The sequence below is a fragment of the Pipistrellus hanaki genome, assembly GCF_964339955.1.
Source record: "Pipistrellus hanaki genome assembly, chromosome: 6".
Lineage (NCBI taxonomy): Eukaryota > Metazoa > Chordata > Mammalia > Chiroptera > Vespertilionidae > Pipistrellus > Pipistrellus hanaki.
Genome location: NC_140508.1, coordinates 8,459,731 through 8,477,537, shown reverse-complemented (window position 1 = coordinate 8,477,537; position 17,807 = coordinate 8,459,731). Strand labels below are relative to the sequence as shown.

The following is a 17,807-nucleotide window of genomic DNA, read 5'->3' as shown; positions in this document are numbered from 1 at the left end:
TTAGCTGGAAATTGAAGTCCAGAGAGCTAGGACGGCTCAGGATACCCCTCTCGCAAACAGGGAAGTGATGGCGGGAACCCGTGCAGAGTTCCATCAGTTTCTAGAAGAACGGCCTTGGATGGCAATCAGAATCTTGCCTGGCTTTTAACTCACAGGAGAAACACTACCTTTCACCGGCCGGGCTGCGGGTTTCTCAGAGAGGTCCCTAGGTTACCTAAAGTCGGAACTTCCCACCAATCCGCAAGCTGCTGGTAGGAGGATCTCCTCTCAGCGTCAATAGCGTTTGTGCGCATGTGTCGTCGCCTGGCGGGAGGAAGGAGCCTTTTATCTCTTGTCTTCCGGGCGACACAGGAAGTGGCTTGAGTGCGCGTGCGCGGTGTCTCCACCGTAATAGGGGCAGTTTCCTCCGCCGGCGTGAGGAGATCCCGGCCCGGGCTCGTGAGGAGATCCCGGGTTTGCAGGATCCTTGGTCGCGCCACCTCGCCCTTGCCCCCTTCGTGCCGGAGTGGGGTCACAAGCTCCCGAGTCCCTCCGGTCCCTGCAGCCGGCGTCTCGCCGTAGTGCGACTCAGGTAGTCTCCGTGCCGCTCCTCCTTACCGCCGCCATGGCGCCGCCGAGCCGGGCCCCCCTCCCCGGCCAGGTGCGCCCGCGTCCAGCCCGCCTGTTGAAAAGCTCCCCTAGGGGGTCCCTGGGAGTGACGTCATAGCAGGAAGGGGCCTCAGCGGTTACCTCGGGTCTAAGCACCTCGTTTCTCTTGTGGGGAAACTGAGGCACGGAGAAGGGCCAGAGTTGAAGGCAGCGTCTGTCGCCTCCGCCCTTCCATGCACAATTCAGGCTTCTCGTCAAACGCATGTCACCTCCTCAGAGACCTTGCCTGACCGTTCTGCTACCCTAAGCCATCACCTTTTGGCCCCCCTTGTCAGCCTGCCTTATTGCCCCTTTGCGCTTATCACTCTCTGAAACGAAGTCTCTTTTTCCTGTCTTCCTCCGCCAGGTGTCTGTCTGTCTGTCTCTCTCTCTCTCTCACACACACACACACACTCTCTCTCTCTCTCTCTCTCTCTCTCTCTCTCTCTCTCGTCTGTCTGTCTGTCTCTCTCTCTCACACACTCTCTCTCTCTCTCTCTCTCACACACACACACACACACACACACACATACACACACATACACACACACACACACACACACACACACACACACACTCTGCCCCCGGGCAGGGGCTGTCAGGCACCGCCCGGCAGGCCCTGTGCTGAGTGAGCGCCAGGTGTGCGCGGGGAGCCCAGGCAGCTCTGCGCTTTTGCAGCTGCCGTTCTGGGAAAGAGGTTGATGGCAAAGACATTCCAGATCGTGAGAGGTGTTATGAAGGAAACCGGGGTAGGGGGCAGGGGAGGCGGTGATCGAAGGTTGGGTGTGTTAAATTAGCGGGGCAGAGAAGCCTCTGAGGAGGTGACCTTTTTTAGAAAATATTCGTTTGAGAGCTTTATTGTGAGTTAGACCATGGTGTACATGTTGATGCATTTGGGGAGTTTAATATAGTTGTGCAAACATCACCTCGATGCAGTTTTAGAACATTAGGTCCCCTCAAAAAGTTCTCCGGAGGCATCCTTTGACAGACAGCTGGAGGTTGGGGGGAGGGAGGGTGACCCCGCCACAGCTAGAAGGAAAGCCCCAAGGCCCGTGAGCACGCCTTGTGCAGGGGCAGAGAGCGCTGGGTGGAGAGCAGGAGGAGGGCAGCGGGGGAGATGGGGTAGGTGAAAGGCGGACAGGAGCCTTCTGAACTGAGGGCTCCCAGGACCTGCCTATTCCGCGGTCCACAATGGCTGATGAAGACTTGAATGACCTGTGCTCTTTCCTAATGGCAGAAATGTTCTCTCCCGTCTCGGTGGTTGAAGAGGGGGAAGGAATGGGAGTAAAGTATCAGGCACTGTGTGTGCTCACTTGGTTTTCATAACCCTGTGAGATGGATGTCAGTGACTTTTTATGGATGAGAAAATCAATACTAAATAACATGGCCAAAGTGATTTAGCTAGTTCCTGGACTCCATAGCAGAAGCCTGGCCATTGCTTTGTTTGTTCACATACAATTAATTGGTGTTCCAAGTACATTAGTCATATTTAAGACAGCGGTAGTTGGCACGCACCACCACCTCTCACAGAGTTGCTTTCTGAGAGATTAATGTGCTCAGAGTTGCTGCTTTGACCTAACATGTCTGCACTTGCTTATTTTTCATTAAGCTCAGGAAACTCCAGTGTCTTTCCAAAATTCCTAGTAGTTTCCCAGTCTGTGTTGTCTTTTTTTAGAGGTGTTACCCTTGTTGGCAAGTATGCCACTCAGCTCCCTGACTCCTTTGGGAGAGGTGCCTGACATGGTAGGCTTCTTGGTTTGAAATTTTGCTATCAGCATACGTGAGTCATCAGGGAGTTACAGTGCACAGACTTTCTCCTGGCAAAGGAAAGTTGTTTATTGTACCCATTAAGTGCGAGGTACTTACTGCCCTTTCTACATGTATAACCCAATTTGATCCTCAGGGTACTCCTGGAAAAAGTATTTTGTATTTATAAAGCAGGAAAGTAAGGCCTGGTGAGAGCAGGGTCTAAACCCTGGTGAGTTTACTAAAACAACTCATAATGGGAGATTCTTGCTGGCAAATATCCACCCATATGTGAGGCTGGTGCTCATGTAGACCAAATGGATTACTTTGAAAAACTCTTACAAAGAAATCTCAGCCAAAACTGGTTGCTTTTCTAAGTAACTTCACGTGGAGATCTTGACCTAAACTAGTGAGCAGAGATTAGTAAGCAGAAAGTAGATTCTCACTCAGTGGGAACCTGGAAGAGGGGGACCTTCTGCTGATTTGCTGTTGTATCCTGGTGCTTAGCACAGTGTGGCTGTAAAGCCTGAGGGAGTTGAGTTCTAGCTGAGGCCTGAGAAGCACTGCAGGGATGTGTCAGCGTTGGTTTATCCATGGTGACAAGTGTAGGAAGGAAACTGGCTGTGGGTGCATAGGAACTTTCCTATCTTTACAATTTCTATAAATCTAAAACTTCTAAAATAGAAAGTTTATTTTTAAAAAGCACTCTCTCACATATTTAGATCTCTTCAATAGAGATAGGCCTAGCACCAAGCCATGTACTCTTTGTTTCCCTTCTATGCCTTAATTAGTTTTGTTTTGCCTCTCAGTGGTATTTATAACTTAAAAAAGGACTTGTCCTTAACATTTTCCATTATCTTTTTAGAGCCAAAATGAGTCTGTTTGGAACAACCTCTGGTTTTGGAACTAGTGGGACCAGCATGTTTGGCAGCACAACTACAGATAACCACAACCCTATGAAGGTACCACATTGGACATCCTGGGTTTGCCTGAAGAGTGCAGGCCGGGGTCTCCCACAGCGGTGACAGCAGGAGAAACTGATAGTTTGGGAGCCTCCTTTGGAGTGAAAGCTCTGAACATTTGACGGGTTGCTCTCTCAAACATTGGAGCACAGAGACCGTATGTCCCTGTACTGGTGTCCCCCTCACTGCCCCAGTCACCAGAATCACCTGAGGCCAGGCCTACACTGTTGAATCAGAATCTCTGCGGGGAGGGAGGGCAGGCAATAGCTGTGATCAGCACTAAAGGGCAAGATGGTGGGCAAGATCTGGAAACGTGGTTGTGCTGGTGCCTTCAGTGGCTTCTTTCTCTCACCCTTTTGAGCAAAGTAAGACAGGTCTAGGTCTGATTCAGTTCTTGAGCACAAGGGAATTTCACCGTGAGGTGTTCAGTGAAAAAAAAAAAGCACTTTTGAATGAAACTGGGATGATACATACATTTTAACATTGACCTTTCTTTCCCCCGCCAGGATATTGAAGTGACATCCTCTCCTGATGATAGCATTGGTTGTCTGTCTTTTAGCCCACCAACCTTGCCAGGGAACTTTCTTATTGCCGGATCGTGGGCTAATGATGTAAGTGCTCCTTATGTGTGTGTTCTGTAATTTGAATGGGTGGAATTAGCTTTCCTTTTGGCTCTGTCCTCTCCCAAGTGGATGAAGCTGAGACAAATGAAAGAAGGAAACTGGGTGTGGGATATATGGAACTCTCCTGTCTTTACCGTTTTCTGTAGAAATGTTTTAGTATATTTAAATAAATAAATTATAGATAAATCAGTTAGCACAGTGGTCACCAACCGGTGGCCCTTAGACCACTGGTGGTCCGTGAAGTCCGAAAGGTTGGCGACTGCTGAGTTAGAGGGCATCAACCTTTTTTGGCCAGGCCCCACCTAAGCATCTCTAAAACCTGATGCCCCCCCCCCCCACGTGATATATAATTCTTATTATTAAAAGAATGACTCCTATTCCCGTGGAGGAAGCCTAAAAGGCTATTAACTTGGTCTAAACAAGCTTCCAAAGAACATGGCTTCCATGAAAAAGAAAAATGAACAAAAGGACAGTTGAAGTAGTGAGGAAGAAATCACTAAGAAATTGTTAAAAATAAATAATAATATGAAGTGATATTTAAAAAAATAGCAAATAAAGTTTCAAAACATAATAGGGAACTGAAATGCATAAATACATCACAATATATATTTACTAGAGGACTGATGCACAAAATTCGTGCAAGGGTAGGCCTTCCTTCCCCTGGCTGCTGGCACCGGCTTCCCTCTGGCACCCAGGACTCGGGCTTCCCTCCGCCGCCAGCAGGCACCTGGGACCCAGGCTTCCCTCGTAGCCCCAGCTTCATCCAGAAGAACATCCGGTTAATTAGCACATTACCCTTTTATTATTATAGATACATACTGTACATGAGGCCCCTAGAACTATAAGAAGTGCAAAAAATTCACTGTCAATTACTCATTCTTGAATTGTCCCCCTGTGGGCATGTGCCCCACATTGGGAACCACTGGTGTAAACCCTTCTGAGTGGGCAGACGTCACTTCTTGGTACACTGAGGTTTGTTAAGAAAGCACGATTATACGGGTAGCTCAGAAATTCCTCCTCTAGGTCAGTATCTGGAAGTGTATTCCCAATCGTTGGGAATTCATGTTGTCTGTGACAGTGTACCTAGGCTTCTTGAGCATGTTCTTCAGGCATATGGCAAACTTTTCAACTTGAGATACAGCACAGATTCTGCATAGACCTTATACTTAACTGTTGTGTACAAAAAAAGAGACAAAAACATAGTATATAAAAAGAAATAAAACTCTGGTAGAAAAATAAGCAATGGGTGTGAAGAGGTACTTCACAAAGAGGTTCAAGTGATCCATTAAACTTTAACCACACCTAAAATAGGTAAACACGGCATTTACATGATAAACTTGTTTTTCTATCAAATTAATAAAAATTAAAAGGCTAAAAGAATTACACTTGGTGCTGACAACACTAAGCTGAAACCTTACATGGTGTGCTGGTAGTTGTGTGTTCGTACGGTTCTTAATCCTGTCTCTCAGCGATTCCCCTCAGGGCCTGAGGAGGATCTAAGCATAGATCCTTGAGGGTCTTCACGCAGTAAAACTTCAAAATTATGCTATCTAATAGTAATGGTAATTTATGATATGTTGGAATGATGGGATACCATTTTTAAAGTTTTTGAAAAGGATTCTGCAACAGGGAAGCAGGAGGCAGGGAGGGGAGGAGGAGAGGAGAGAATAGGCCAGCGGGGAGGTTGTCAAGGTTGAGCAGGTTTGATTTTTACATGGAGTTTCTAGAAAGACTTCAGTTGATTCTCTGCCAAAAAAAATGTAAGAATGTTTATTTTGTAATTGCAATTCCTGTTGAGGGGAACTGCAATTACAAAAATGAAGATACTGTGCAGTCTCGTTTTTCAAAGAAAATATGTGTGCTTAGAAAGACTGAAAGCACACAGCTGCCAACTAGTTGTCTGGTGGGTTGAGGGTGATTTTGGTTTTCATGTCATATTTACAGAATCTCTAAGTAAAATACATTACTTTTGTAACTGGGGAAAAATTATATAAAAAATCAAAGAATTCAGAGAAGAAAGGTAAGTTTCCACTTTGGTTTTGATTCTACCTAAAAAGACAGATGTGGCTCATAGCTATATTGAGAAAACTATCTGCAGTTTTACATGGAAGCAAACAAATTTGTAGATTTAAATGGCTTAGAAATAGGAATAGGAAAATAACTACTTGTGTATACTTTAAAATTACTTTATTCTAAGATTTTAATAAGTAGATTGATAGAAGTCCATATATGTTTTAATTGTACTCCATTAGTTACTAGTTTTTAAAGGCATATATTTTATCATATATTGCTATATTTGCATTAACTTGTCTTTTTACCATAGGTTCGCTGCTGGGAAGTTCAAGACAGTGGACAGACTATTCCTAAAGCCCAGCAGATGCACACGGGGCCAGTCCTCGACGTCTGCTGGAGTGATGTAAGTGTCATTCGGTTTTTCATGTTTCTTCTACATAAAGTACAGTGTATTCAGAATGTTGGTATATTTCTGTTTTTATATAACCCCAAACACAAATAATAGGTATGAGTACACATTGAAGGAATTCTAGATATCTGAGTGTAAATATAGTTATTTATTGATGTTCCTGATGTTATCATTGTCGGCTTTAATCTCTGAAAGCTTTGTTACATAAAAAATCCATTATTTTAATGACAGGTTACCTTGAACAGAGGATTTTTCTTGAGGCCTTTCCTACTTCTAAATATTCCATGAGCTTATGTTGTTTTAAAATTTAGAAATTTACTGCCAAAACCGGTTTCGCTCAGTGGATAAAGCATCGGCCTGCAGACTGAAAGGTCCCAGGTTCAATTCCGGTCAAGGGCATGTGCCTTGGTTGCGGGCGCATCCCCAGTAGGGGGTGTGCAAGAGGCAGCTGATCGATGATTCTCTCTCATCGATGTTTCTACCTCTCTATCCCTCTCTCTTCCTCTCTGTAAAAAATCAATAAAATATATTAAAATTTAGAAATTTACTATCTAAAAAATAAATTATTTTCTGTTCTTAGACATTTGAAGACATTTGGTTATTTGGGATTCCCTTTTCCCTCCCAGATCCTGACTGTCAGCTACATAAAAAGCATGTTCAAGGTTTTTGTAGTTGTTTATTGTTGCTATTGATTGAGGAGTATTTAATGAAGATGAAGGATAGGTGGCAAGGCACAGAGGCAGCTACAGCTGTGGAGGGCCTGCCCCCTGGATAAAGGAGGAGTGGGGATGGTGGGGAGAGCTGACAGCCCAGGCCTTCTGCTCCCTCTCCTGCCTGGGGGCTGCCTTAGCATACTATTAGCACATTATGCTTTGATTGGTTGATTGGATGACCGGACACTTAGCATCTTAGGCTTTTATTAGATAGGCTATATCTAAATATATATAAAAGCCTAAATGACCATTCTACCTGTAGCTATGATGCACTCTGACCATCAGAGGTCAGTGACACTCCGACCAGTAGGTTAGCTTGCTGCTGGGGTTCAGCCAATGGGGACTGTGTGAAATGGGCCAGACACACCCTGGAGCCCTCCCACCGTTCCCTGGCTGGCTGGCCAGCCCTGATCAGGGCTCGGTGACATGGCCAGACACTCCTTGGAGCCTTCCTGTGGTCTTTCCCCAGCCCAGATCGTACACTGGTGGGGTCCCTTGGCCTGGCCTTTGCCCTCTTGCAATCTGGGACCTCAGGGGATGTCTGTAGGCCAGGCTTAGGGACCTCACCAGTGCATGCTAGTGTGTGTGTGTGTGTGTGTGTGTGTGTGTGTGTGTGTGTACATAAACACACATGTGTATATGCATATGTATATGTATATGTATATGTATATGTATACATATCTTTTCAGAGAGGAAGGGAGCAGGAGAGAGAGAGATAGAAACATCAATGATAAGTGAGAATCATTGATCAGCTGCCTTCTGTACGCCCCACACTGGGGATCAAGCCTGTAACCCAGCATGTTATATAGGTCGACACTCAATCACTTAACCACGCTAGCCAGGCAGTAAAAATTATCTTGTGCTTCTTCATATTTGAATGGCCTACTTTGAGTTCTGTATGTGAATATTTTAAAAACCATTTACAAGAACTGCTATTTTTAGGATATTCTGTAATTGACATAGGACCACTAATTATTGAATATCAGTGTCCTTTTATTGCATGTCCTTTGGAATGCTATTAGATATGGAGCTGAACAAAAGTAATGAGTATAACCCTAACTGGCCTGGCTAAGTGGATAGAGCATCAGCCTGTGGACTGAAGGGTCTCAGGTTCGATTCCGGTCAAGGGCATGTACCTTGGTTGCGGGTATATCCCCAGTAGGAGGTGTGCAGGAGGCAGCTGACCGATGTTTCTCTCTCACCGATGTTTCTAACTCTCTATCCCTCTCCCTTCCTCTCTCTCTAAAAAAAATATATATATATATATATATATATATATATAAATATTTTTTAAAGTACTGAGTATAGACATATGTGTGTATAAAGAGAAAAAGGAAATATGGCAAATGTTTGTAATTGGTGGATCTAAGTGGAGGGTTTATGGGTGTACATTGTTTCATTCTTGCAACTTTTGTGAAGGCTTAAAATTGATTAAAATAAGAAAAAAAGTGTAAGTGGCTCCTGGTTAACCGACATAGATACCAGATATGCTGTCTATTCCTGGAGGACGTGTCAGGGCCCTGGCTGCCTCTGAAAAGAGAGCTGGTGTCACGTGGCAGAGGCCGAGTCCTCACCGTGCCCTTTGAATTTGTTGATTCTGTTTACATAGCATGTCTTATAAAACAAATCAATAAAAATGGAGCTGAAAATGTGTTTTGTTTATGACATTGTCATTTATAGTATAGCGGCCCCATTTAATTGGAAAGTAAAAACTGCAGAACAAAACCTGCCTGAATACATTCAGCCTCATCTAAATATACATATAGATAGAGATTGTTTTTTTTATTAGCACAATAGATTCTCTCCATTTTATTGTAGGATGGGAGCAAAGTTTTTACGGCTTCATGTGATAAAACTGCCAAAATGTGGGACCTTAACAGTAATCAAGCGATACAGATTGCACAGGTAAGGAGAACTTGCCCCTTCAAGTTCTATAATTTAATTTCTAGGATTCTCTTATAGAAACGATGCGGTTTGATTATACCAACTCACTTAGACTTAAGTAGACAGAAACCCCCTCATTAGCACAACAGAACCGTTTGTGACCATTCTTACTAGTGCTCCACAGACGGCTCTGTGAAGGGTCTTCCGTGTCTATGCAGATGAGAGCATCATGAGGAGTTAGTTAAATCTGTAATGGACGCATGTGACAGGTGACCCTCAACATTCACTCGCTTGACACTCAGTACCCGTGGTGGCTTGTCTTTTACGAGCTACATGTGCTCACTCGTTCATTGGGCCAGTATTTACCCAATACCTGATGTATGCCAGGCACTGTTAGCAGGGAGGTACAACAGTGAGGGATGCTTTCACACGCTCCAGAGATTATAGTTCACTCAGGGACAAGGCAGGCTCTTGTGTGAAGTCTGCTAAGAAAGGTGGAAGCGGCGAAGATGAGAGAACCAAGAGCGGGGGACTGGAACCTATGAGGACACTGAGATGGTGTCAGGAGGTGTCCCGCACTCAGGCCACAGTGCTCTGTCAAGAGGCAACTCCTGATCTCTTAGTGTGTCACCTCAATGAGTAAGTAAAACCTTGGTGGAGTCCCCTACTAGTTATTTCTGATGATTTCCCAGGAGGGACTCCCTCTCACTGTCACATGCTAGTTAATTGTGGGTAAAATCCAATTAAGTTATGAGAATGGAAGGGAGACATGGGCTCTTACATTATTTGAACGTTTTGGTCATGGTGAAGGGCTAAAATACCCTTTACTTTTGTTTGGTATGTCCTCAGTATTTAAATAATTCCTTCTCTTTGGACTTTCAGAACTAAAGCTGTTAGCATTAGTTACATTTACCTTCATCTATTTTGGTTTTGTCTTGTTGAAAGCATGATGCTCCTGTGAAAACCATTCATTGGATCAAAGCCCCGAACTACAGCTGTGTGATGACCGGGAGCTGGGATAAGACTTTGAAGGTACACTCGGCTGAGGGGCCCTGTGGTCGGACCAGGTCAACATGTGTTCATTGTTCTTACACTGTTTGGGCTTCAGCTCTGAATGGTCGCTTTCTGGCTTTTTTCTTTTAGTTTTGGGATACACGATCATCAAATCCCATGATGGTTTTGCAGCTCCCTGAGAGGTGTTATTGTGCCGACATGGTAAAGTTTCTAACTTTATACCTATTTCCTTTTAAAAGATAAAAGCTTTTCTGACTTTATGACATCTTGCAATTGGAAGGGAATATAGTCCAGATTGCCTCAGTTATCTTAAATCAGATTCTTGTGCTGCATTTGTTCCAGAATTACTAAATAGTGGGTGTCAGGTTTTTGGTCACTTGTCATTTGAATATATGCAGAGAGCTATGTGCCATCAGGATATGACCTTTATCATGTGACTGTAGGAATATGGGCAGTATTAGATTTGTGGGGACTGTCTCTGTGGGTGAGAAAATGAAGACCTTTCTCCATCCATTTAGTCATCAGTCTCCAAGCTGTCTACCAACTGCCCAGCAATTCCACTTACAGAAATTTGTCATGAGAACAAGAAGGCTGAACATGGTCTCTGTTGTTATAATACTGTGAAACATGGGAAGTGATCTAAAGGGCAAGCAAGGCAGACGTGATTAAGTGAACCCTAGGGTAGGATTATTTGAGAGAATATTAGATAGTCACTAGTATTCTTAGAATACATACTTTCAGTTAATGGTACGGATTATATCGAAACATACATTCGCATGCATACATGTATAATGCTCAGAATGAAGACTGGTTGTAAAACTATCATAACATTAACAACTATTATTATTTGAAGAGCTATAGGTGATTTTTATTTCTTTTCGACTAAGTTTATTATCTAAGTATTCATATATTTTACTAGAGGCTTGGTGCATAATTTGTGCACTGGTGGGGTCTGGCCTGCTGGCCCTTCAGGGCTGATTGGGGCCAGGCTGGCTTGGGGGAGGGGATGTGGGCAGTTGGCCAGCCAGCTCCACCCCCTCTGGTCAAACTCCCAATGTGCATGTTAGCCTTTTATTATATAAGATAGTTTTAAAGAAAATAGTCTTTTAAAAATAAATGATTTTATCTAAATGTGATTTTTTGTTTTCTTAAAACATGTTGATATCATTAGGTTTTAAACTTAGAAAAAATTCAGACTTATTTTTATAACTGTAAAAACATTTGATATAATATTTTGGTATAAAGACAGCACGCTCCTGGGTTGGGGGGCAGTGGGCTTTTTTTAAAAGCACAGTTCTCTATTTAGTCATGTCTCTGCTCTCCGCCATTCCCTAGATATATCCTATGGCCGTGGTGGCAACTGCAGAGAGGGGACTGATAGTCTATCAGTTGGAGAACCAGCCTTCTGAATTCAGGAGGATAGAATCTCCCCTGAAACATCAGGTGAGTCGGAAGTCAGATCAAGAAGCCAGGGTTTAGACCCATCCTGTGCCCAAGTATGGTTTTAAACACCTGTAAGTATTTTCAAAGGGAGTCAGTTTAAGGACACAAATGTCTAGCGAGTGAAAACTCTTCATCGCTGGATGAGCCCAGCTTACCTGTCTCCTAAACTTCCTCCTGATAGCTGGGTGCTACTGTATAAAACTGCACTTCCCAGTGGACTAGTTCCATTGTAAGCTCATAGCTTCGGCCTTCCACAGTGCCTTCGTCTTGCCCAGGTGTCATAGGTTTTTGTCTCCTGCTCTGTCTTCCACTTGCCACAGGCTCTTAGATCTTCACTTTCTTGGGTCCCCTAGACTCTCCCTCTTTTCCCCTTTGTCTCAGAGCTCAGATCAGCTTCTCAGAAAACAAGCTGATGGTTTGGAGCTTCCTTAGCCCATCCCCAGCTGTCAGGTGGAGGTATTGTTCTCCCAGGGCCGGTTTCAGGGAAGGACCCGTGCCCTCAGCCTTCTCAGGAACCTCCTGCCACTCATCAGCCAGCTCCCTTCTGTACCTTCAGTCTCTCCCCCGCATAGTGCTTAGTGCAACATGCTCAATTCTCACTTGTCCCAGGAAATAAACCTCATTTTGACCCCACCACCTGGACCCCTCTCCCTAACCAGTTGAGTAACAAGAAGTGTTTAGGTCCTTCAGTCCATCCTCCATACCTGAGTGTGCGGACTCCTATCTCGGCACATATGACCCTGCCATGCCTTGGCTTCAACCCCCTAACTGACCTCGTTGCCCTTTGGGTAAATTCAAGCTCCTTGATAAAACCTAGTCTAGTCTGGCTTCACTTCCAGGTGCCTGCTCATTCACTTGTTGAGGAATGCCACCCGTCTTCCCCGGGTCACCATGCAGATGTGTTCTTGTAAATCGTACCCCAGTTGTGTGGTTGCTGTCTGTGTGCGGGCAGTAGACCCTGTGCCGAGCTGGTGGGCTGGCAGGGGTACAGCTTGACCAGCCGTGGTTCCTCTTGTCCTCCAAGTACTTGCAGACTTTTGTCTCGTTTTGTTAACTTTTCTTACAGAAGTAATGAACTTGCTATTTTGTTCATTTGTTTTTAATTAGTTAACTGCAACGCGTCCAAAACGAAAACCATCCCCACACGCCATTATAGTTTGAATTTTTAAAAATCTATTTGCAATGAACATTATAAAAGTAAATATATTATTCACAATTTGGGTGTTCTTGAATATTTTCAGCTAAAAATTCTCACGAAAAATGATTTTAAAGTTGGTCAGGGCTGCCAGTTAGGGAAAACATTTTTTTAAGACACACATGGCATGTGGGGAAGGTCCACCGCTTCCGTCTACAGATGCTTATGGTATACAACGGGGTAAAGAGCAAATGACACCAAGGGAACCAGCATTTATTTTCCTTTTTTTTTTTTTTTTTAATATATATTTTATTGATTTTTTTTACAGAGAGGAAGGGAAAGGGATAGAGAGCTAGAAACATCGACCAGCTGCCTCCTGCACACCCCCTACTGGGGATGTGCCCGCAACCAAGGTACATGCCCTTGACCAGAATCGAACCCGGGACCTTCCAGTCCGCAGGCCGACTCTATCCACTGAACAGCCAAACCTGTTCCGGCTACTTTCCATTTTTGTAGGACGTTTGTGTGCTCTGCATTATCACAATAACAAACTGCTTTTTCCCATCATCTCGTGCTGCTCCGGCCGCATCTCCTGACCTCCGCAGAAGCTAAAATGTCCAGCTTGGGCATGGTGGGTGGTCCTCTGGGGTAGGCCAGGTTGCCATGAGTAGGAGGAGGAAGGGAGGACCCAGAGGTGCCCAGCCCTGCTCCTCTGCCCAGAAGGCTGGGCTCTCGGCTCTTACTGTGGAATCTTGGGTGGAATCCAGCAGATGCTGGATTGGATCAGGTCAGTGACTTGCTTCGGCATTGCCCATTTGTGGTTTAGAAAGCGCTGGCTCAGCCCTGTCCCACTTGACCCTTGGTCCCCAGTGATGGCCAGGTAGGCACTGCTTCCCTTTTTCAGTGAGGGGCAGAGGCACAGAACACTGGGTCACAGTGAAGGGTGCCAGTCAGTGCTGGGCTAAGATTCACACTGATGTGTCTTTCTCCCTCCTCACGAGAGGCCAGCACCAGAGTAGGGTCCTGTGGGGTCCTGAGGGTCGTGGGCACTGCTGGAGTGGCAGCCAGGTCTCCGGGGTGACAGAGGAAAGCAAGAAAGTCAGAAAATAGTGCTGACTAGAGGAATAGAAATATCTTATATTTGAGTAATACCTTCCTGGTTCTCCTAAAATGGAAAATGGGGTAGTAGTAATTTGCCTTTCAGTTCGTATGAAATGTTTTATTTTAACTGTGAGGATGTGCTTATCTTGTTTTTTCAAACTACAGCACCGATGTGTGGCCATCTTTAAAGACAAGCAGAACAAACCGACAGGGTTCGCGCTGGGAAGCATCGAGGGCAGAGTAGCCATCCACTACATCAACCCCCCAAACCCGTGAGTGGGCTTGGTTGGCGGTGCATTTTCAACCGAGACTTTTTCTAAAAAAGGGAAACTTAACTGGGACCTTTGTTTTTCAGTGCCAAAGATAACTTTACCTTTAAATGTCACCGATCTAACGGAACCAATACTTCAGCTCCTCAGGACATCTATGCGGTATGTTTTTAGAAACTTAACCTTGAGAACGGAATGCGCCTAGAAACCAGACACAGAGGTGGGTGGCTGAGTCATTGTAGGACTAGAGACGATGTAGGGCTCACGGCTCGAGGGAAGCGGCTGCCTCCGTGGGGCTGTTTTCTGTTTTTGTGAACATGTTGACTGTCTTCGTCCTCTGACTGCTTCTCAGTGCAAGCTCAGGGCTGATGAGGGAGAGCATCCCCCTTCATGGTGCTGGTCTATTCACTTGGCTTATCCTGAGAAATTGCTGTTTGCTGAGGACGAAGAGCGGTTCCTGAGGCTGAGCCTCAGTGTCACTAGCTGCACACTTGTTGCCTTCTGTTGACTTGTGTTGGTAACAAGAGCCACGATCCAGTCCTGGGCTGGCGGTGGCTAAGGGAGCATGGCTAGTTGTTCCTGTGACCAGGCGCAGCAGCTGCAAGCAGGAAGCACGAGCTGGTGAAAGCAGGTTTCTCCTCCTCCGTCTGCCTCTAACTGCGTGTCAACCCCTGCAGGTCAATGGAATCGCATTCCATCCTGTTCACGGCACCCTTGCCACCGTGGGATCTGATGGTAGATTCAGCTTCTGGGACAAAGATGCTAGAACAAAACTGAAAACCTCGGAACAGTTAGATCAGCCCATATCGGCTTGCTGCTTCAATCACAACGGAAACATATTTGCCTACGCTTCCAGCTACGACTGGTCCAAGGTGAGCGTTCCTGGCCCGCCGCATCTCCCCACGCACAACAGGCACACCAAGCACTCCATTTCCCTTCCCTCTGGGTCTGGGGCAGCTCGCCCTAGGCCAAGCTCTTGTCCCAGTGAAGTCATGGATGAGAAGATCTCTTCCATGAAACTGCATGTCAGAGCTAATCGTCCGCCACCCTTCCAGGGCCTTGCTCTCTGAGGGTGGTCATCTTGGCTTTATATATATATATATATATATATATATTTTTTTATTTTTTTTTTTTTATTGATTTCAGAGAGGAAGGGGGAGATAGAAACATCAATGATGAGGGAGCATCATAGATAGGCTGCCTTCTGCACATCCCACTCTTGGGATCAAGCCTACAATCCAGGCACGTGCCCTGACTGGGAATCGAACCGTGACCTCCGGAGAATCAAGGTCGACACTCAATCACTGAGCCAAATCGGCTGGCCATCTAGGCTTATTAAAGGGGTGGCACCTACAAGACAAACATGTACAGACAGAGTGGTTCCTCCAAGTGGGACATGGAAGGCAAATCCCACCAAGTCCCCAGCTTCCTCTCCGAGGACGGAGGTTCCTGTTGAAGTTAGTTTTTCTCTCCATTTGTTCTCCGGAGACTGTGCCTCGTACATGTAGTGCTGGGTACGGCGTGAAGAGTGCCCACAGAGTGCTAACTTTTGCTTTCTCGTAATAAGATTGTTGTGTGTGTTTTCCCCATCAGGGCCATGAATTTTATAATCCTCAAAAGAAAAATTACATTTTCCTGCGGAATGCAGCCGAAGAACTGAAGCCCAGGAACAAGAAGTAGTGACGGAGACGTCTGTGGTCCGGAGTCGTTTCCTCTGTGCTCTGCCTGATGTGGACGAATCTGCGGCCTGGCTTTTGGTGGGTTGTCAATCATGGATGTGGATTTCAACCCCTGGGGAAAACAATGTCATGGTTTAGCATTTGGGCCCTCGGGCCACGTGACTGCTGGTCTGTCCATTCCACTGCCTGTTACAGGAGTCCTCTGACCCTACAGGGACCGAGGCCATTACCGAGGTAGAGTCCTGTGGGCCCCTGGTCTGCAGTGCTCAGTTCAACAGTGTGTTCTAGAGACACTGGGCAACGTTTTATCAACACAGTACTGTTCTTTGTAATAAAACATTTTAAAGACTGCCTTCTAAGCTCCCTTTGTCCATCTCCTCCCTTGCCTGGAGAGCACCCGTGAGCTCTGCAGTGATCATTCCTGTTCAGCATCGTCGTGGGTTTTGATTTGTGACTTCCGATGCCCTTTGGGAAATGCCAGGATCTCAAAGCTTGGGAAAGGTGGGAATTCTGGGCTGTGAATGACTTTCTACCAAATGGAATGTCTAGCAACAGCCCCTGCTAGCATGGGCCAGCAGAGTTGCAATGCGTTTTCCTTTTCCTTTCTTTCCCATCTTTAACATCCCAGTGCTTTTCTGCTGGGCAGCTGTCCTGGAGACTGAGGGACGGGCCTTTTTAGGCAAGGCCCGAGTGGGTGCTGTGTGTGTGTGGCCAAGTTAGAACCCCAGTTCCCTGCATGGGAAGTGCTCTACTCATTCCCTAGTGATAGTTTTGGTGTGTTGCTTTTTTATTTCATATAATTTAAAATTCCTGATCGGTAAGTACCAAATAAAATTCTATAATAGTTGATGTTTGACTTTGGAGTTTATTGTGTTTTTACCCTGTGATCCCAAATGCTTCTTACACTTTACTGTCTGGGGCTGGTGTGTAAACTAACTTGCTGAGTGTGGAAATCAGTGTCACCATGTAAGCAATGTGTTTGCCTGCTTCTCAAGAGCAATGACAATAAAATTTCCTCCTGGAGGAGACTCTGCACTTGGTGTAAATTCTTTGGTACTTGGAGCACAAATGAATTCAGATCCATTAACTCTCTGGCTCTGTCTTAGCCTGAAAAGTTATTTTTTTTGTGTGAGAGAAAAAGGCTCTAGAAAAAGAAACCTGAATTTTCAAGTTCATCTTTTGCATCTCATTTTCCCTTTTATGAATGAGCCCTGCGGCTGTATGATGTATATGGATGGGAGATAGAGAGGTCGGAAAGATGGCAGTGTGGAAGACCAGCCTGGTTAGCTCAGGAGCCCCTTTCGCTGGAGTGGAAGTAGATTTACAGCTTTAGTGTAGCCTCGGTGCCGACATTCTTTAAGCTAATGTTGAACACAGCCACAAAATTATGAGTCTAAGCCATGAGCTTTCGGAAGTGCTCTTTTCCAAGACTGGGCTTTGCCACATTGCCAAAGGGGTCGTTTTTGTAACTGGCAAATTGGGAATGTGTGCACAAGTCCTTGGGCTGCCAGGAACCAGGAGTGAGTTTGCTGCTGTTGCCCACCATGAGCATAAAGACTACCACTTACTTGCTGATGGTCAACCAGGAGGTATTTATTGAAATCATTAAACTTTTAAGATATTTGTTTTCATGTTTCCTCAAAAACACAGGAGCCTTGAGGAACTCTCCGCCTTAAACCTCCCTGTCTCTGCAGAAGCCAGCATGTTGCGTTCAGTAGATGCTCAATAATTTGGTAAATTTGATGGCATATTCTATTCAAAAAGATACAAGTGTAATCTTGACTCTAAGAAATGCCATCATTCTGCCATTTAAATCTGTATACCCAGTTAATAAAAGGGGCTCTATAAAGTTCATGGTGAAGACACGGTAGTGTTCCCCACACATTCCCCTGTTTCACTGTAAGAATTTTCAACATATAGCCCAAGCCAGTGTGGTTCAGTGGATAAGAGTGTTGGCTTGTGGACTGAAGGGTCTCAAGTTCGATTCTACTCAAAAGAACATGAACAGGTTGCAGGCTCAATCCCCAGTGGGGGGCATGCAGGAAGCAGCTGATCAATGATTCTCATCATTGATGTTTCTCCGTTCCTTTCTGAAATCAGTAAAAATAAAAATGAATTTCTGACATACAGAAGAGTTGAGAAGGTTTTACAGTGGATATTAGCCTTGCCCCGGGATTCTGCTTTCATTT

General features: G+C 45.2%; 2 protein-coding genes across 2 annotated transcripts in view; one reads left to right on the top strand and one right to left on the bottom strand.

Moving 5' to 3' along the window:
• Positions 1–17,807, bottom strand: part of ZBP1 (Z-DNA binding protein 1) — a 244,968-nt gene that overhangs the window by 64,179 nt on the left and 162,982 nt on the right. The window lies entirely within an intron of this gene.
• On the top strand, positions 373–15,969 carry RAE1 (ribonucleic acid export 1). The gene is made up of 12 exons (XM_084887782.1): positions 373–571; positions 3,239–3,335; positions 3,842–3,946; positions 6,282–6,374; positions 8,912–8,998; positions 9,923–10,009; positions 10,121–10,192; positions 11,327–11,434; positions 13,836–13,942; positions 14,026–14,101; positions 14,617–14,811; positions 15,533–15,969. Exons 2-12 carry the CDS (start codon positions 3,246–3,248, stop codon positions 15,617–15,619), a joined length of 1,107 nt encoding a protein of 368 aa, XP_084743908.1. The 5' UTR covers positions 373–571; positions 3,239–3,245; the 3' UTR covers positions 15,620–15,969.

Excerpts from the sequence above, each read along its gene's own strand:
- RAE1 (XM_084887782.1), top strand. The coding sequence starts at position 3,246 with ATGAGTCTGTTTGGAACAACCTCTGGTTTTGGAACTAGTGGGACCAGC. Across the intron at positions 8,999-9,922 it reads AAGCGATACAGATTGCACAG|CATGATGCTCCTGTGAAAAC; the intron begins GTAAGGAGAACT and ends TCTTGTTGAAAG. Across the intron at positions 14,102-14,616 it reads CTCCTCAGGACATCTATGCG|GTCAATGGAATCGCATTCCA; the intron begins GTATGTTTTTAG and ends CAACCCCTGCAG.